Source organism: Trichosurus vulpecula, chromosome 7, assembly GCF_011100635.1.
Source record: "Trichosurus vulpecula isolate mTriVul1 chromosome 7, mTriVul1.pri, whole genome shotgun sequence".
NCBI classification, from domain to species: Eukaryota; Metazoa; Chordata; class Mammalia; order Diprotodontia; family Phalangeridae; genus Trichosurus; species Trichosurus vulpecula.
Genome location: NC_050579.1, coordinates 145589578 through 145610597, shown reverse-complemented (window position 1 = coordinate 145610597; position 21020 = coordinate 145589578). Strand labels below are relative to the sequence as shown.

At 35.5% G+C, this 21020-nt stretch overlaps 1 protein-coding gene across 1 annotated transcript in view; it reads right to left on the bottom strand.

Moving 5' to 3' along the window:
• Nucleotides 1–3382: 3382 nt before the first annotated feature.
• Nucleotides 3383–21020, bottom strand: part of FAM184A (family with sequence similarity 184 member A) — a 102632-nt gene continuing 84994 nt past the window's right edge. Inside the window, exons 15-18 of the mRNA XM_036767593.1 lie at nucleotides 11135–11252; nucleotides 9303–9407; nucleotides 5088–5290; nucleotides 3383–3496 (exon numbers count right to left, since the gene is read on the bottom strand). Of these exons, the coding sequence (XP_036623488.1) occupies nucleotides 3415–3496; nucleotides 5088–5290; nucleotides 9303–9407; nucleotides 11135–11252 (508 nt within the window). The 3' untranslated portion in view covers nucleotides 3383–3414. The remainder of the gene's footprint in view (nucleotides 3497–5087; nucleotides 5291–9302; nucleotides 9408–11134; nucleotides 11253–21020) is intronic.

The following is a 21020-nucleotide window of genomic DNA, read 5'->3' as shown; positions in this document are numbered from 1 at the left end:
TTTATCAATGCCTTGTTTTTCCATCTTTCATTTCTGAATATTTCCTCCTTCCCTGACTTTGTCTATCAGCTCTTGCAATATTCCACACTGCCATAATCCCTCACTTCTCATCAGCCCCAAAATGTGCAACAAGTCAGGCAGAAGTCCAGGAAAGGGGGCCATCAGGAAAGCCTGTGCTAGTGCAGGGAAATAAGCTGGCAACCCAAGAGATGGGGCATGTGCAGCCTCCTAGGCTCTTTAGCTGGAGGCAACAAGAGGAGAGCTCTCTCAATAAAGACCCAGTGTGATCAAAAAGTTCCATGGAATGGAAAAGACCAGTGTAATGTGGAAGCATTCCAACCAAAACAAGCCACGCAGCCTGGGGCCACAAGGTTGCTAACATTTTGTCCTGAGATTCCAGAGAGGGCCCTAAAGACCTAGTTCTCAGCAGCTCAAGGACACGGGAAGCCCTAACTATGAGAGGTAGCGATTAGTGCAGGAACCCTGGTAACCTGTGGCAAGAATAAGCAAGGTTCACCAATTCAACCACAAGCATAGCAGAGGGAAGGGCCTGGAGCTGTCACAATGCCCCAATTCAGGAACTAAAGATGGAGAGATAAGAGATCCCCAAAAGGAGGGTAACATTATAAAAAGTGTAAGCAAATCCAAAGGAAAAATGGATTTCCCACAAAGACTAAATGAATAAATGAAGCAAGTGATAAAATGAAATGAAAGTTCTTGAGAAAAAGAACCGGGAGGAGAAATAAATAGCTTAGAAGAGAAAGTGGTAAACCCTCCTCATAATGGACTCCCTTAAAACTAGAATGGACCAAACAGAAATTAATGACTGCATATAACAGTAAGAAACATTAGAATTAAAAGAATGAAAAAAATAGGTTATATAATTATATATGTATACATAAATTATAAGTATCTGAAATAAAAAATTGCAACAAGTCAGAGAGAGAACTTAAGAATCATTGACTCAACTAATTTTTTAAAAGCCTAGACACATTTACAATTTAAAGAAATCATGAATGAAAAATGTCTATCTATAATAGAACCAGGGCCAAAGTAGGGTTGAAGGAGGATAGTATTGGGGAGGGAATAATCCTCAGCAAACAAACTTCCTAATTCCTCTGAATAGGGGATTAAAAAGAGGAAAAAGAAAATCAAATAACCAGAATGTAAGGATGCCCTCAGTTATGGAATGAAGAGACAATTTCAGAAAATATGGGTAGTATGAATTGATGGAGATTAGAAAGAAGTAGGAAAGCAATTTATATGATAGTATTAAAAAAACAACTTTAAAAGACTTGAGAATTTTGACCAATGAAATGAACAACCAAGTTTTTAGAGGACCTATGATACCTACTTCCTGACAGAAAGGTGATTAAGGTGCAAAAAAAAGATGTATTTTTTGGACATGGCCATTGTATTTGTATTTTGCTTGACTCTGCTATTATAATTTTTTTCCTTTCAATTTTTGACTTGGTCAAAGGGAGGTTTGGTGACCAAGGGAGAAGTGGTTTGGTGATGGTTATGCCAAAGAAAAGAGAACCACTGAAACATTTCTAACACTGCATAGTGGAGAATGTGAAGGGAATATCAGAGGGAAGCAGAGATGAGGAGGACAGTTTTGAGAGTAATGTGTGGAATTTGTTATACACTTAATGAAAGATGCAAGTGGTACATGAATATTATCGAATAGTACTGTGCTTTAAGAAATGTGAATACAAAGAAACCTAGACTTAGGTGAACTAATGCAAAGTTAGCAGAGTTTAGTACTACAAATGGAAAAAACTCACAAAACAAAGATGGCTATTTCAAAAATACAAGAACAAGCTCAGCCTCACAAAGAGGAGAAGACAGCTTATCCTCAACCCCAACTCCTTTGCAGAGGTGGGGAACAGGGAAGTCTATCAATGTGTAACACTGCATATAGTCAGATTTATTTCAAAGTATTTATTGGCTTTGCTGACTCATTTCTCACAGAGAGCCAGCCAATGTGACTAAGAATCTTTTAAAAAGAAAAAGGTCAAAGGGGGAAATTTTGAGTATATAAGAATAAAAAATACCAATTTCTTTTAAAAATCAGGCACTATGAGGTGTAGATTCATGGTTTTTGTGTGCAATCATCTTTTTGAGGATTTTCTTGGTGTTTAAATTCAGAATTAAAAAAAATTAGAAGAAAAGGAAGGCATCTGGAGGCCAGTTATATGGAAGGATGACTTCTTATGCTTTGTGCCAGAAGGAAATGGATGGAATTTGCAGAAGATTTCAGGTGTCTATAAGGAAAAAAATCCCAAATTAGAATGCCAAAGTAGAATGGGCTGCTTTAAGGACTCTTCAAGCAGAGGTGGAGAACAACTTGTAAATATGTAGTAGAGGGAATCCTTCTTGGTTATGGGACCCTGAACTTCTGAGATTCCTTGATTCTGTGAAATTATTCAATGGGAATCAATTAGGCGCTCTGAAGTGTAAGAACTTTCAGGCCACTAGTCTGCCTTATTGATTTCCTCCTACGTGCTAAACACTGTGCTAGACATTAGGGAATGTTTTGGTAAGACATTATCTATGTCCTTTTGGATCTTACAGCCTTTTAATGATGATCTGTTAAAGACACATGAAAAGAGAATTGATTGTCCTGAAATTCTTAATATGAGGTTGTAAAGACAAAACATCTGTCCCTAAGGAGTAAAATGCATTGAAAAATATAACTAATCAAAGCCCAGAGAGTTTTTTTAAGTGAAAACCAAAACTGAAAACACTCCAACAGCATGGTTAGATTTTTATCAAAGTTCACCAGTTGTATTAAGAATTCTAGTTATCTACCATTTTTCTTTGATGTTGATGTTAAGAATTTTAAAAAACCAAAATTTTTTTTAAAAAGCAAAATTTCTGAAAGGCAGTTATGTGGAAGAAGGATGACTTGTTACGTTTACTCCCAGAAGGAAATGGTTTAGCGAATGCAGTTAATGTAAGTTACACATGCTGATGGAATAAATTAAGACAATAAATTTCCTTAACCTACTTTTGGCATAATGACTGAAATGAAATATTTTGATATATTGTATCATGTAAAACTTTTTTGAAAAATCTAATCTGAAATTTCAAAATGTTTTTAAAAACTCTAGAAGTAAAGGAGAATGATTTAAGTTTGTTTTAACAAAATTTATTATGCAGTAATTACAAAGGTTAAAGATTCTTCCATTTAAAATAAAAATAACAGGTATAATTACACACATAATGTAGTATCTTATAGAGTTATTTCAACAAATACCACAGGAAATACAGTGTATTTTCAAATTGGAGAGACAAATACTTTCTCATTCACAGTGTTTGACATTATAGGAAAGCCTGTTTATATAATAATTTGTAATAAAGTCATGCTCTTATTAACAGTCCACACAATGCTGTGTCAAAATAATTCTCTCAGAATGTGAAGTACCGGGCAAACCATTCCTGACGTTGGGGATCTGGAGAAGCCACTGGTGAAGCTTCACTCTGAGGAGGGCTAATTCATAAAAAAAAGAAATTAAACACAACATTAAGCTTTCATACAAAAACTGAGACAAAAGATAGTAATACAGAACTTAACTGATTCTCCATATCAGAAGCTATGTTTGAGCATTTTACAATCCATCTGGCAACATCCACTCCATTGGAGTGCATCAGCAGCTCAGATGAGAGTAATTAAAGAGCCAAAGCATAAGAATAAGTACACTGAAAAAACAAGATGTCAATTTTTTTATTTCAAAAAGTCTGGGAAGAGCTATAGGAGAGGCTGTAGTATAAGTATATCTTCAGCATGTTTCCCATTTAGTTTTAATTTGATTTTCTGAATCTGATAAGGCATCAGATTCTTAAAAGAAATTGCTTACATAATTCATCTAGTAAATGAACCAAAATGTGCTATTATTTCACAAATATTTTACAGTTTTGTACAATCTTTAAAAAATGGTGTGTTTAAATCGTTTACTTTCTTCCCAAAATTCTCTAGTTATTATTATGATAGGTAGAAAAAATGGTTGATAAGAAACTTAATACTAATTAATGGTTTAAGGAGCTAGTCAATAAAACAAAAGAATCCCTACCGTCTTTTGGGGAAATTATAAGTCACGCAACAATTTGTAATGAGAACTCCAGTAGTCACATTCCATGAGCTCATGCACATGCATCTTACTGATTCCTGAACATACTCATGCACAGGGAAAAATAAGCAACACAAAATATTTAACAGAATATACTTTATTAACATGAATTAGAATGTTCTTTTTTATTTATGATTTTTTTACCCTTCTATTTTAAAGTACCTGTCGCTAACCATATGGTTAATTATTCACTTGAAACTCATTTAAATATCTACATTTGAGAGTCTACTATTATTCAGTGTCTCAGGACAGTGAATATATCTGCTAACAGAAGGAGTCAAATAAATTAAAAGTAACAATACTTACTATCATTTTTTAAACAAACAGAAAACTCTGGCAGGGCACACAAGTTTAAGTTATCTAGGAACTAAAAACTTGAATTTCCTTCATAATTCACTAAATTACATGATAAGCAATCAACAACTACAAGGTAATTTATTTTTCTTTAGACATCTCAGTGATGACATTTTATCCTGAGTAGTACTTAATTAATTTTTCATGGTTTGTATGTTTCCTATTTTGGCAATAAACAAACTAATAATCTACTGAAGTCCAACTCGTACGGACAAGAGAAAAAAGAAAATACTTCCATAATACTGAAAACAATGTTACATAAAAACTATTACCAATTGAAAAAAATTTAAAATTTTGCAATAAAAATTAAGTAAAGGCAACTGGTAATATAGCTATAGAGTTCATAGAAAATACTTGGAAGCTTAGGAATTATATTAAATCCTCTTTAAGATTTTAGGAAATTGGTTCATAACTTAGAAGTCATTTAGGAAATATTTAAAGAAGAAAAAAGAAGTACCATAGTAATGAGGCTACAAACATATAAAATATAATTTCACAGAAATGTTGGTACTCCTAAGCTATTCTTATGCTAGTGAATTTCTGTTATTAAAAAGGCAAGTTGCTTAAGTTAAAAAAAATCACTGGTGAGGCAATGCTCACCTCAAAAACGTCTTGGGCTCTTTGGATGGCATGACTGTCTGTGGAAGTGGTTTGCTGCTGTTGAACTCAATATCATGGATGGGTGAATTAGGAATGGGATCCAGGCGGTTAGGATGTCCATTGCCCACTCCACTAGGTTCCAGAGCACTTAGATTAGGAACACTCACAAACCTGTTTGTTGATTTATCATTCTTCTTCTTTTGCTGCATTAAAAATAACACACTGTGAGGAAAGTCCCTACATCAGGACAGATGAGAGGATATGGGAATAAAAGAAGAAACTTTTCATGGGAGTATTTTAGTAATTTAAATTTAAACTTGAGTGTCAGATTGGTGTTACCCAAACTGCAGTCTGCGAAATTCTTGGGAGCTTTCTCTAATAATCTCTTTGGAATCCTCATAGCCAGAAAGGAAGTATTTACAAATTGGGAAGAAAGGGTAAGGAGGATTAAGGGGAGGGAAAGGCATATTCTAGGGGAAAAAGAATAGATTAGGAATAAAACAGGAAACAAGAGGAACTACAGATACCATTATGTTAAAGGGTATTGACTAAATAAATATCAGGGGAAAGGACACTTAGGTGTAACATTTAAAAGAATGGAGTCCATGAAATTTAATCAGCTATTGAAAGAAAGAAGTCTTTGGCTCAAAAAAATGTGGAATAAGAAAATGCTTCAAGCCATCTGCTTTGATACATAGAGTCATCATAACTCTCATGAACAATGGTTTTGACTACAGTACCCACGTTATTCCATAAGGATAAATTTAATTGGGAAAAACTAAAATTCATTATTCCCACTCAAGACAAGTAGCTGAGTTATAAAAATGACCATACTTTCAAATTCAGTGAGGAGTATTCATGAAGACAGGCAATTAAATCTGTCTAATTAGATCTAATTTACTAATTAACAGATAATGACACTAATTTGTACAGAACATTAAAAAACCCTGTAGGCTAGAGAACCCACAGTCAATCTATATTTATTTCATTCTTCATCCCACAGGAATCCTTGAAATTATCAGTGGTAAAATGAGAGATCAGTTCATGAATCCCCAATATCTACCAATCTGAAAATAATTTAACACTAAAACCATTATGATTTCTAAGCAAGTTCTAAATTAGTCTGAAGATGGGCTTCAGCCCTGTTTTCCCTTGTCCAGCCTGTATCAGACCTGTAACTTATAACTGGTGCTGTTTTTCCAGTGTATTCCCCTCATTCCACTCTCCACATTCCCCTAGCCATTATTATTTAGGGGAATGGCCTATATTTGGTTCAATACAGTAACTTTTCACTTTCATCACTAGAATCAATGAAGATTATTTTGTTATACTGTAGTTAACGATAAGAATTAATATACAGCAAAAGATTACAGTCAACTATTTTACAGAGAGATTAAAATACAATAATTATAATTTATGTAATAGTTTCTGAAAATCTGGCATAGTAAATTATTTGTAATTTCATGTTAAAATGAGATTACAAATTAACTATTAATAACTAGTTAGGGAAAAAGTGTTTTAAAATACACTTTGTCAGTAGATGCAACTACTACATATTTATGTAGTAGTTTCCAACTATTTAGCCATCTTTCTCTATAGTTGAAGTAGCTGAATCATATAGGCTCAGTAAACATATTATTCAGGCACAAAACAACAAAGGTAGTAAATAGTGACAAGTAGGAACACAGCAAGTTAAAAACTTGATGGAGATTTAAGTTCTGAATTTCCGTTTTATAATCAGCAAGTAGAATGATAGAAACTTTTAAAATGTATCTTTCTATATTTCAGGTTGTTGGGATCACTGAATACAGCACTGAAGTTATAAATTTGTTCTCAGTGAAATTAATTATAAAAGAAAGAATCTCATCCCAAGACTATCTGTTTTCCTCAAATCTTGTATCTTTACTTTGAAGGCTTACCTCAATTTAGGAATTCCCAATGGCTAAATTTTAGTGAACTTTATATATGAAATACCTAAGTCTGAACTTAGGACAATTTATCTTACCAAAGAGAATGATGGATATCTGGTAGGAATGAAGTTCTGTATCCTAATGTGTTGCAAACTGCAGACCTCAGTCATGAAAAATTAATATAGGCTTTTGGCTGAGAGTCTGAAGGAAATTTGGCCAAACCACTGCTGGGCTACTCAGTCAGAATTTTAATAAAATCTGAAAATATTGTCTATGCTAATACTTTACAACCTTTTTGCATATGAGGATGTCTTTTTAATGTAAAAAAATGTCAAAGGCTCCCACATGATAGTAGTTATGTTAATGGCCATTTATTGTAAACACATGATGTCATAAAATGACTATGAATACGGTAATAATTTTACACGAATTTGTACTTTGTCATAATAACATCTATACATGTTTGAAAAATAGTAATACATGGAATGAAACGTCATTCAGTCTACAGAAAGCATACCTGCTTATTTTATTGTGTTGTCATTTAATGAAATGGTCTCTATGCAACAATCCCTACAGCAGGAGTACTTAGCCCACAGGCTAAGAACCACTGACCTATAGCACTATTACTATTATTATCGTTATTAGTAGTAGTACTATTATTCATACTAGATAATAACATAAATAGGTTTTTTCATTCTTGATTTTAAAGTCTTTTGTTACTGATATTGTTCTCTGTCTCCACATATATTATCACTATGTAAATACTGTTAAAACTGACATTCAATAGTTATTGATTAAATATTTCCTATACACAGGTCACTGCAACCAGATATCATATTCTGTATGGCACCATTCCATGTATATGTGATCTTCATCAACTTCATTTGTCTTTGAGGTTGCTCTATGTGAGAACCAAAGATCATAATACATATGCAAGTGTAATCTTCAGCAAAGACCAATAGGATGCTGAGAGAGAAGCCTCAGCACCTTTCTTCAGTTTACATCTATCACAGAGTACATGTTCTGATCAGGTACTCTCATGGTACATCTGAGGCTTTAGGTTATGAAGAGCTGAGTAGTATCTGGGGTTTAGAAATACCCTATTAACCCCAACAGAAGATCATAACTTACTTCAAGGCCTTATGATAGCATCAATATGGGTACTTTCCCTACTGTAGATCACAACATTTTTATAACTTACTAATTTCTGAGAGCTGCTTTGGATGAAAAATTAATCATTCTGTGGCCAACCTCCTGATAAGCTTCTTTACACTTAACTAGACTTGTCCTTGGATAACAGATACGCAATCCATCACTGAGTCCAGACTTGAAACCTTTCAATACAAGCTGGGCCAGCTTGTATGCCCTTAAGATAAGTCTCTGAGAACCCAGGGTTACCCTCTATGCCACAATGAAACACTGGAATTGGACTATATATAGCAGAAGACACAATATGGATAGGTGAGGAAAATGTTAAGAGATTATCTTTAAGGGGCTTCTTTTAGAAGAGACTGGAAAACAAAATGAATGTCCTAAAATTTTAAGAATTCTTAAAGCATTAATGCAGAAATATCAATTATTAGTTTCTCTTCAAATTCTTATGCTAATACCTCATTGTGGGGCAGCTAGGTGGTACAGAAGATAGTGTATTGGGCCTGAAGTCAGGAAGATATCTTCCTGAGTTCAAATCTGGCTTTAGACACTTACTAGTTGTGTGACCCTGGGCAAATGACTTAATCCTGTTTGCCTTAGTTCCTCATCTGTAAAATGGGATGGAGAAGGAAATGGCCAACCACTCCAGTATCTTTGCAAGAAAATCCCAAATGGCGTCATGAAGAGTTGGACATGACTAAAACAATTCAACAAAAATGTATCTCCCTGTGCTATTGGGAGACTCTCAGTTCTCAAAAGCTGTATCAGTGGAGTGTAGTCTCCGGCAGGTTTCACCATGATGGAAAATCTTTGAGTATCATCTGAATAACAGACAGATTCTGTTAAGGATTAATTTAAGTAAGTACAAAAACTTCAATTAGTAGGCTGGTAACTAAGTAGTTAATTTTCTTTGTGGAAACTCATGAAACAATATTATTACATAATGGACTAAAGCTGCTAGTAGCCAAATTCGAAATTGGATATAGGCAAAAATGCATAGATTTGGCTCTACATTATTTGAAAGGTCAAAAATATGAGACTGGTCTTCTTTAGGAACAAGTGTACTCTTGTTAATAACTACTTGCGGCATCTTTCCATTTATTGGTCAAGTTCATATAACACATTCGCTCACAACAGTATTTAAAGAACATACCTTCACAAGTGGATTAATAACACCAACATTAGGATTTGCATTGAACACTTTATTGAAGTTAGTTTCTCGATTGACTAATTCCAGTTGATAAAATTTATTATCATCCTAGGAACAAGAAATATCGACATTTTAGAGTACTTTCCAAATAGGGATTTTAATATCTAATTAAATGTTTTAAAACTTAAATATATAAATATTAGTTTTTTTACAATTTAAAATAAAAGCCATCTATAAGTGCTTATTATATGCTGTGTTCACTATTTTCTAGGAAGTCAGTCGCCAGTGACCAAGATAGACAGTGGTACCTAATTAAACTTAAAAGATTGCTGCTCCCCAACTCATAAATCTATTTTTCCAACTGTTCAAAATCCTATTTCTTCATGGATTGAAAATGAGTATTTTTATTTGGATCTAGCCCTGTTCTATTGGTCTGGCTACATAGCTTCTGGCAGCTCTTTATACCTAAAGTACATGCTCAGTTTACAGTTAAGTCTCTAGAAGATCATGGTTAGATGCTCTCAGCCCCTCCCCTTACCCCCCAGTCTAGCCTAACATGCCATTTAATACATGAATTCCCTCCAAAAGTAGTTATTCAGTCTCTGCTTGAGTGTATTTGATAACAGCGAACTTCATAATTTACAAATGACAGGTTCAGACTAGATGACCTCTTTTAAGATCCATTCTAATCCTAAATCTGTGATCCCATGATCTAATGAGGCAGCTCATTTCATTTTCTAACAGCCTGAATTGTTAGGAAGCACTTTCCTATGTTGTTGTTCAGTTGTTTCAGTCATAACTGACCCTTCGTGACCCCATTTGGGGCTTTCTTGGCAAAGATACTGGAATGGTTTGCCATTTCTTTCTCCAGCTCATTTTACAGATGAGAGACTGAATCAAACAGGGTTAAGTGGCTTGCCCAGGATCATACAGCTAGTAAGTGTCTGAAGCCACATTCAAACTTAGGAAGTTAAGTCTTCCTGGCTCCAGGCCCTAGCACTCTATCTACTGTGCTACCCAGCTGCCCATATATGCTTCCTTATGTCAAGCTGAAGTTTCCTTTCTTAGATCTTTGATCCATTCGTCTCAGTCCTTTCTCCTGGCAACTACACAAAATAAGTTTACTTGCATAACTTCTTATCAGATAGTTGACACTCTCCTAAGTCTTCCTCCACCAGACTATAAGCTGCACAAAAGAAGGCAATTATGTAGTCTAAACTTTGTACCTATCTATGCTGTGGGTAGCACAGTACTCCGCATTCACTGGGTGCTTTATAAATGGTTTGAACCGAACATTTTGTTGATAAGGCAAAAGTGCTCCATAAATCAGAGCTGGGCGCAAGCTCTTTGTAAATGATGCCTAAGTATTCTCATATAGTGGTTAATTTCCCATATTCCTAGCAGAGAAGATCAATAAGAAAATAAGTGAATTAGCATTCAGTTTCTATTTCCATTGCAAAGGAAACTATGTGTTAGCTTAAAAAATAATGCCTGATTTACAAATGTCAATACATAAATTTTTTTTTCTGATTTCCTGTGTGAATCTCAAACATTATAAAATTCATTTACCCTTAGGCATTATTAATGCTCACTGATTGAAAGCAAACTTTATTTAAAACTAACAACTGGTTAGCCTTAGCAACTGAAATATAAGCATGATGCTAATACAAATCTATGTTATTTGTTATAAGATGTTATGGTTTTTTTAGCAACACTGTGTCATAAGCACTTATTTTCAATAGTAGAGTAAAACTAGTAAGGGTATTTTATTAGAAACTGAGCATAAAGGTTCATTTATTTCACATTTCAACTAAAAAGAACACAGAATATCTTACAATTAGTTTCTTTATGACTTGGTCTCTCTCTGCAAGCAAGGTTTTCAAGTCTGCAATCATCTGTAAATCTTCGGTTCGTGACTCTCTCTTTATATATTTTTCTTCCATGTCTTCTAGTCTTTTTATGAAAACAGTAATATCTTTAGTTTACTGCTGACACAAGTGAGTTCCCTTGCAATACCAACAATTTCAAAAGAGTCTAATTGGATAATAATAGAAAACATTTATTTTCCTCAAAAACTTTAGCTTAATATTCTTGTTTATTCAGGCATAAAATTGAGTTAAAATAGCAACATCAATTTCATCAAAATATTTAGCTTAAAATATTTTGTAGTGAAATGAGCAGTGTTAACACAATTATTTTAAGTAACTCAAAAGGAACTGGATAGTTAGTGTGTGTGACTGGCCTAAGAAATATGGGTTTGATATTTTAAAAGATGAGAATGCTTTCAGAGATCATTGTAAAAAGATTCCCATTATATAAGACCTGGAGAGAGGCAGCATGGCATAATGGATAGAAAGTTGGCTTCTGGAGTCAGGAATTTCAATTCCTGCTTCTGGACAGGTATTAGCTATGTGACTCTGAGGGAATCAACATCCTAGGCCTCAAAGCAACTTTCTAAGACTATAAAAGTTGCATCGTGGCTGCCTAATAACTACATTGGTGGGTTGAGTTTCCTCACTGTAAGCTCCTGACACAACTGAATCTACCCCCACTGTTCCTCTGAAAAAAGACCTGATAAAACATGTATTGAGAAGAGGGAACAAATACAGAAAAGGACACAGACACAAATGACACGATAATTTCTCAAACTGCATGAATAAATAGCATATTGCTGACAGAGTATTAAAGATTATACGTCAACCATGCTAACTGAGGCATGATATAGTTTTTTTCAGGGATCAGGCAGAATAAAATTCACCCCAATTCTGACAAGGATGGCATTAGCAATAATAAAAAAATCATAGCAGACACTGAAGAAGTTATTTTATGAGCAAAGGCAATGCAGAAGTGTTAACAGATCCAAGGAGAAGATGGAAGAAGGATGAGGAAAGTATGCAGACACACGCAGATGCAAACACACAACGCCCCTGAGAAATCCTGAGTACGTTGCCTACAGAACTTACAGGATAATCTAGAAGGGAAGCTTAGAAGTAAAACTTCTTGTTTTAAAAGAACATTAAGTTTGGGGGTGGAGCCAAGATGGCAGCTGGAAAGCAGGGACTAGTGTGAGCTCCCCCCTAAGTCCCTCCAAAAACCTATAAAAATGGCTCTGAACCAATTCTAGAACTGCAGAACTCACAAAATAACAGAGGGAAGCAGGACTGCAGCCCAGGACAGCCTGGATGGTTGCTGAGTGAGGTCTTTCGTGCATGGAGCTGGGAGAAGAGCAGAGCAGAGCCCAGCGTGGACCAAGTGGACCAACCAGACCAGGAGCTGGGCGGAGTGTGCCCTAGCGCCCTGAATCAGTGAGCTGTGGCAGTTGCCAGACTTCTCAACCCACAAACGCCAAAGACAACAGAGAAGAACTGCAGAACCCACAAAATAGCAGAGGGAAGCAGGGCTCTAGCCCAGGACAGCCTGGATGGTCTCTGGGTAAGGTCTATCTCTCATGGAGCTGGGAGCAGAGCGGAGCAGAGCCCAGTGTGGGCAGCGTGGACCAACCAGACCAGGAGCCAGGCCGAGCGGGCCCTAGCGCCCTGAATCAGTGAGCTGTGGCAGTTACCAGACTTCTCAACCCACAAACACCAAAGACAACAGAGAAGGTTAGTGGGAAAAGCTACTGGGGACAGGGGGATAGAGTTCACAGTTCAGCCACCGCCCTGGAGGGAGGAATTACTTGGTGGATCAGAGCAGGAGTGCAGAGCCTGCTGAAGATCTAAGTCCAGTCGGGGTTAGGGGTTCTTGGGGAAAGAGGAGTGCTGGTGTGGCAGAGCTGGCTGTGAGAGCTCTGAAATCAACAGCGCATCGGAACATAGGACTCTTTCTCTACAAGCAGTCATACCCCGCTGAAAAACTCAAGGGTCAAGTAAGTTGGCTGGGAACATGGCCAGGCAGTGAAAACGCACCCAGATTCAGTCTCAGACTTTGGAATCTTTCTTTGGTGACAAAGAAGACCAAAACATACAGCCAGAAAAAGTCAACAAAGTCAAAGAGCCTATATCAAAAGCCTCCAAGAAAAACATGAACTGGTCTCAGGCCATGGAAGGGCTCAAAAAGCATTTGGAAAAGCAAGTTAGAGAAGTAGAGGAAAAATTGGGAAGAGAAATGAGAAGGATGCGAGAAAACCATGAGAAACAAGTCAATGACTTGCTAAAGGAGACTCAAAAAAATACCGAAAAATATACTGAAGAAAACACCACCTTAAAAATAAACTAACTCAAATGGCAAAAGAGCTCCAAAAAGCTAATGAGGAGAAGAATGCCTTGAAAGGCAGAATTAGTCAAACGGAAAAGGAGGTCCAAAAGACAACTGAAGAAAATACTACCTTAAAAATTAGATTGGAGCAAGTGGAAGCTAGTGACTTTATGAGAAATCAAGATATTATAAAACAGAACCAAAGGAATGAAAAAGTGGAAGACAATGTGAAATATCTCATTGGAAAAACTACTGACCTGGAAAATAGATCCAGGAGAGATCATTTAAAAATTATTGGACTACCTGAAAGCCATGATCAAAAAAAGAGCCTAGATATCATCTTTCAAGAAATTATCAAGGAGAACTGCCCTGATATTCTAGAGCCACAGGGTAAAATAGAAATTAAAAGAATCCACCAATCACCTCCTCAAACAGATCCCAAAATGAAATCTTCTAGGAATATTGTTGCCAAATTCCAGAGCTCCCAGATCAAGGAGAAAATACAGCAAGCAGCCAGAAAGAAACAATTTGAGTATTGTGGAAACACAATAAGAATAACCCAAGATCTGGCAGCTTCCACATTAAGGTACTGAAGAGCTTGGAATACGATATTCCGGAGGTCAATGGAGCTAGGATTAAAACCAAGAATCACCTACCCAGCAAAACTGAGTATCATGCTCCAAGGCAAAATATGGACTTTCAATAAAATAGAGGACTTTCAAGCTTTCTCAGTGAAAAGACCAGAGCTGAATAGAAAATCTGACCTTCAAACACAAGAATCAAGAGAAGCATGAAAAGGTAATCAAGAAAAAGAATAAGAAAAAGAAATCACAAGGGACTTAACTAAAGTTGAACTGTTTTGTTTACATTCCTACATGGAAAGATGATGTGCTTGATTCATGAGACCTCAGTATTAGGGCAGCTGAAAGGAATATGCGCATATATATATGTACATATATGTATATGTGTGTGTATGTATGTATATATGTTTGTGTATGTATATATATACATATATGTACGTATATATGTATATGTGTGTATGTATGTATATATGTTTGTGTATGTATATATACATATATATGTACGTATATGTATGTATGTATATATATGTTTGTGTATGTATATATATACATATATATATATATAGAGAGAGAGAGAGAGAGAGAGAGAAGGAACAGGGTAAGTTGAAGAAATAAAATCAAATTAAGGGATGAGAGAGGAATATACTGAGAGAGGGAGTAAGGGAGAGATAGAATGGGATAAATTATATTGCATAAAAGTGGCAAGAAAAAGCAGTTCTGTAGGAAGAGAAGAGAAGGCAGGTGAGGGGGAATGAGTGAATCTTGCTCTCATCAGATTTGACCTGAGGAGGGAATACCATACACACTCAACTGGGTATCTTACCCCACAGGAAAGAAGGAGGAAGAAGATAAAAAAGAGGGGATGATAGAAGGGAGGGCAGATGGGGGAGGAGGTAATCAAAACCAAACACTTTCGAAAAGGGACAGGGTCAAGGGAGAAAACTGGATGGAGGAGGATAGGTCAGGAAGGAGCAAAATATAGTTAGTCTTTCACAACATGAGTACTGTGGAAGGGTTATACATAATGATACGCATGTGGCCTATGTTGAATTGATTGACCTCTTAGGGAAGGTGGGTGGGAAGAGAAGAGGGGAGAGAATTTGGAACTCAAAGTTTTAAAAACAGATGTTCAAAAACAAACAAAAAAAAGTTTTTGCATGCAACTAGAAAATAAGATACACAGGCAATGGGGCGTAGAAATTTATGTTGCCCTACAAGAAAGGAAGGGAAAAGGGGATGGGAGGGGAGTGGGGTGACAGAAGGGAGGGCTGACTAGGGAACGGGGCAACCAGAATATACACCATCTTGGAGTGGGGGGGAGGGTAGGAATAGGGAGAAAATCTGTAATTCAAACTCTTCTGAAAATCAATGCTAAAAACTAAATATATTAAATAAATTAAATTAAAAAAAAGAACATTAAGTTTGCAACTGTTTGCTTTTAGTATTACAGAGTTCAAAAGTTATTTGGAGATGGGGAAAAATTTCCCAAATGTACATATTTAATTGTTAATAGAGGAAAAGTCAAGTTACAACTACCTTGGATTGGAAAAAAATATTATGTTCGCTCTGGAAGTTCCCCTGATTTTGATTCTGTTTTTAACTGGAAGTTATCTTGTAAATATTGACTTGATAAAGACAATTATAAAGCCACTGAAATGAATAAAATTGTAACTTAACCAGAATGTCACTATAAACATTCTTAAAAGAGTTTAGAGAAGGTAGCTAGCTTATTACCAGGCAGAGTTATGGACCACTAGTCACAGGGTGATTGTTCTCCCTTTTTTCTGAGTTAAGGATGAGTCTATTTCGGAGCTTTCTAGATTAGATGTAGGGAGGCTTTCTTAACATCTGAATACGGTAGGAATAGCAAAAGCACTTTCAACCTACTTAGTGGCCTAGACAAGGCCCACATGTAAGACTATGGTTAGTATGGTTAGTATACAGATTCTTTCTAGCCAAGATTCAAGTGATTATCTGCAGTATATTCTTATTGGAACCAGAAGATGTCACTGTAACATTCACAAGAGCAAAACATATGACAGTGAGTTTTATGAAACATGACTAGAATACTTAGGAGGCAGAGGTGAGAGGGATATTAGTTTTGAGTATTATTTACATCCAGGGATAGTGAAAAATCATTACAATCGGCTCACTCCGCTATAGGAAATCAACTTAGTAGCATCACTAATAAGTTTGTTAGCAATACGATAATTGAATTATTAAAGGAAAGTAAGTTGGTTAACCTGAGGAACATATAATAAGTTTTAAACATAAATGTGAAAACATTAAAGAAGATAACACAGACACAATGCTATAAACTTGCAAACATTTCTTCAGCATTTTTAGGCCTTCAAAATTCTATCAGGAAACTAGATATTTTAGCCCTAGCACATTTAACCAATGCCTCTTGGAATTATTATGAACTGATTTTTTAGCTTTAATAATCAATACCCTAAGATAACAAAGTATTTCTTACAGGAAGTACATGTAGAGGTGCCCCTGAAACAAAGATCTTTATGAAAATTAAACATAAAAATAATCTTAAAGGAGAGGCTGCATTTCTGATCCTTCTCATCAAGTCCATTGCTGAAATCTCATTAAGCAAACACGAATCTCTTTTTAGTCCTAGGCAGACTCTCTAAAAATTAAATGCTGGTGAATAACTCTTTAAGAATACAAATATTTGCACAAACAGAAATAACCTGGAAAATCGTATCAGAAAGTTTCTGAACTCAAACCAGCAATGTTATCTTTTTAAAAGCCAAACAACTAACTGCAAATTTTGTAAGCACACTAAATTTCTGACCAAGTCATTAACAAAAATTTGGAAGAGAATAAGGCCAAGAATAAAGCCTAGAGTTACACCTCTACAGGTTAATATTATTCCATGAATCAAGATCCTTTGCATATATTATTTCACCCAGTTACAACTTCAACTTTATGAATTAAATGTTTTTTCTTCACACTGTCCTCCATGAAGTAGAATTTTATATTGTGGACTGAAGTAATAGATCCAATACAGTGTGTTCTTATAGTTACAGGAGTATGATTAATGCTTGTCTCCCTCATGGGGTACTAAAACTACCTGGATAGTAATTCTAACTTTATTGGGACTGACTTATCTGAAATATCATTGGCATTCCCTTTACTGATGTGGATCAGAACCTTCTTTTCCGGTGTCATCCTCATCTATATGCTTCCAGAAGCTCTCAATAACGGAACCATACTTGGAAGTCTTTTACAAAAAATCTTAATGTTATCAATGTAGTTGGCACTATCTCTGATTCTTGTTATATGACCTATTTAGCTCATGCCATTGATTTACACTACTTACACTACATGTATACTAATGTATGTGTCATTATTAGTGATATGCTACCACCTGTTGATAATTATCTTGTGTCCTTTAAAAAAGTATTGTAATGATATTTTTAACACTGATGTAATTTTCCTTGAAGAACCCTCTCAGAACAAAGAAGCAAAAAGATAAGTTGCATCACACTGAAGAAACTGCATAGGATTTTCCATGATTCTATGTTGCTCACTGCTATAGAAGCCCATCTCCTTAATATTAGCATTCTCCTGGTGATGCAATATGATTGTGAACTCTGGAATGTCATAACTTCAGAAGAGAGAAAAATCCCTGCTGCCCCAAAGGTTGATGGAAATGTGAATGACTGGGTTTGGCAGAAATTAGGATTAGACCAGTATCTTCCTCTGTATGTCAAAAATAAATAAATAAAATTATAATTATATAGAACATCAAGCATTTAATATGGCTGATAATGATAGGAAATGTTAAGATTTTACCATCATTTTTTTTACACTGCTTTGAGCAGTTTGGCCATACTTGATGTTTCCTACCAGCATAAACTCCAACTATAGATAGAAATACTTGTGCATATGAAATAGATGTATAATATACACACCAACTCAATAGGCTATATGTATGGGCTATATGGTATCATCTGGGAAATATGTTTTCACCAACTTCTTCCTCATTGTAGAAGGTTAACATTTATTTTTTTGGGGAGGAGGAGGGAGTCCAGGCCTGTAATCTTACTGGTGTAAGGACCTCCAGGTCAGGAGACTTCCTCTAACAATGTAGATGGTTCTCCGACTTATAGTCTGAGAGTGTTTACTGGGAACACTGAGAGATTAAGTGACTTGCCAAGTGCCACAGAACAAATATGTGTTAGAAATGGGACTTGATCCCAAGCCTTTCTCTTTGTATTTATTACAGTGTGTTGCCCCTCCAAAACCGATCTACCTATGGAATAATCATACATTTCACCAAAGAGGCTTTATACATATAGAGGTTTGACACAATTAGTATAATTACATCTATGAGGAGAACTGGAGAATCTTGCAGTTAACGAGGAATCTTGTTTGTATGCTGAGCAGGACATTTTTTATGATGCTTTAGATTAGTAGATACCTTTACTTGCTGTTGCTATTCAGTAGGTCCCTGAATAAAGACATACCTATTATAAAATCATCTACTAATTTAACATAGGCATGGGAGACACATTATTTGAGAGTCAGTAAGTTGAATCTTGTTCTACTAAATAAAACTTTAAGAAATATCTAAAGTAACAGATGTAACTAGACAGTCTATATACTTCCTCAGTTATTTTTGTGACAAAGATGTGGTCTGTTCTAGAAAACCATCTGCAAAAGCATACCTGTTCCATTCCCATATTTTCAGACATTATATTGTATTCTATACCGGCAAATACTTAAAAAAATAAACAAATACTCAATATATCCAGATAAACAAATACTAAATACATCCAGGTAATCGCTACACTTTTCTACTTCTTAGTCCTCTGCAATGAGATGCTGGTACAAGAGCTGAAATCATTTCCACGGTAGCTTGTTTGCTTAGACTTGTGAGCACTCTACAGCAAGATTATCAAGTGTCCTAAGAAATTATGCTTCTTGTTGGCTTTGGGTACATGATACAGTCAACTTTTTATTTGCCATTCCAAGAAGAACATGAGCTATCCTTTTATTCTTTATGTCTTCTTGCATACATTTTTAATGTATGCAATCTGGTTCCCTCCCTATTGCCAACTTAGTGGTCACCAAGGATGGAACATTAAGAATAACAGCACGACAGTTAAGGTATTTGTAGACTATCTACAACTGTGTGATTCTTAACATCATATGCTTCTTTCCTGCCCCTTGAGTTTCCATCACTGAAGAAATACATGTTTGAGGGCCTTTACTTTATATGTGTCCATCTCCTGTGGTTTATATGGCTAAATTTATTCTCTAGTGGCCAGTCTCCTGGTGGAAGCTTCTGGATTGGGTCTTGATAAACAAATTTAACCAATAACTATAAAAGGTACAGCAATTACTATATGATCCCTAGTTGAGCAGTGAGGAGAGGTGCCACATACTTAGGGAGCAGTTGCATCTATCAAGTCAGAGTAAGCTTACTCCAAAGTTCAGAAATTGAATTTTTTTTTCAGGCACATTTTCCTTTCTCTTTGTTCTTGTGCTTGATGAAAGGGATTATACAGTTTTTTTTTGTTCTGGGCCTGAAGAGGTCAGCCTAATACAACATGTAATGAGTATGCATAAGCAATATTTTTAACACTAATATATTTTTCAACCCCCTCCCTCCCAGGTTATATATTTCTTCATGTAGTTGAAACCTTCTATGCAGAGACTCTTTTTCCTAGTCATTTAAAGATATTCAGCTCTTTAATTTTTAAAATTTCTTTTTCAAAGAGCTGTGAACTTAAGCAGTAAGGAGCAGAATTTCATCTAATGTCACTAAAGGCAATTAAATTCCCATAAACCTGAAAGACTATCTTGAGAATTTGGGGAAAGGCTTAAAACACTTGACTGATGAATTTCTATTTATTAGCATCAGACTGTGATTTTACTGGTATAGAGAACTTTTGGTAAGGAAATTTATACTACTGCAGATCCACAACTGTTCTGCTCTGCAATGTGGAGAACTAGCTTCCTGGGACATGGGAAAGAACTGGGTGTCTAGTTTAGCTAATAATTGCTCTACAGGAAGTAGAAAATTGCTATCATTTTTTACATTGCTTTGTAAGTGTTCGCTATCCTTGATGCTTACTTTCAGGTAAACCTAACTAAGAAACCTCTGGGATTCACTACAGCCTGAACTGAGGGCAGCTTTCAGAAACTATAAGCTGCTCCAGAGTCATCTCTGTGATGAATTAGTTCCAGGGCTACTAAGGAGCATTCTAATTTTATAGGAGGTTCCTGGAGGTATGATGGTTTAGACCCTTTAGCCCTGCATTGGTTACTCATTAAGAAGGTCATGAAACTTGATTCTAGAGGACCAATGGTGAAGCATGCTAGACCCACTTCCTAATGGAGAGGTGATGGACTTAAGGTGTAGACAGAGACATATATGTCTTGGACATGGCCAATGCAGCAGTTTGCTTTGCTTGATCATGTATATTTGTTACAAAGGTTTTGTTTTTGTTTTTTTACGGGGGCATGGGAAGGTAAGAAATAGAGATTTGTTAATTAAATAAATTAAGTTAAATTTTAAAAGGCTGTATAGCTGATTTATTTTCTCTAAGCGTTACCACTAACTACAACTAGTAAGTTTCCTCTGTTAAGTGAAGTGAAAAAGATTCCCTTGGATCATCAATTTCAATCCAAGATAGTTTCAAAAAAACACACCTCATAATTATTTGGTTTTATCCACCATCCAATTATTTGCACTTATTATAAAATATTAACATAAAAGGTTGTGATTTTACCTAATATGTACCTAATACCTACAATGCTAAAAAAACACCAGTAAATCAACAAAAGGAATACCAGCTTAAGGAGAAAAGACATATAGATTATTCTTCTTGTAATTATAATTTTCTTTTTTTCTTTAGGTGAAGTGCTTTCTTGATTTGTTATTGTGTTCTGGGTAGGTCAAAATGACAAAATAATAAGCTAC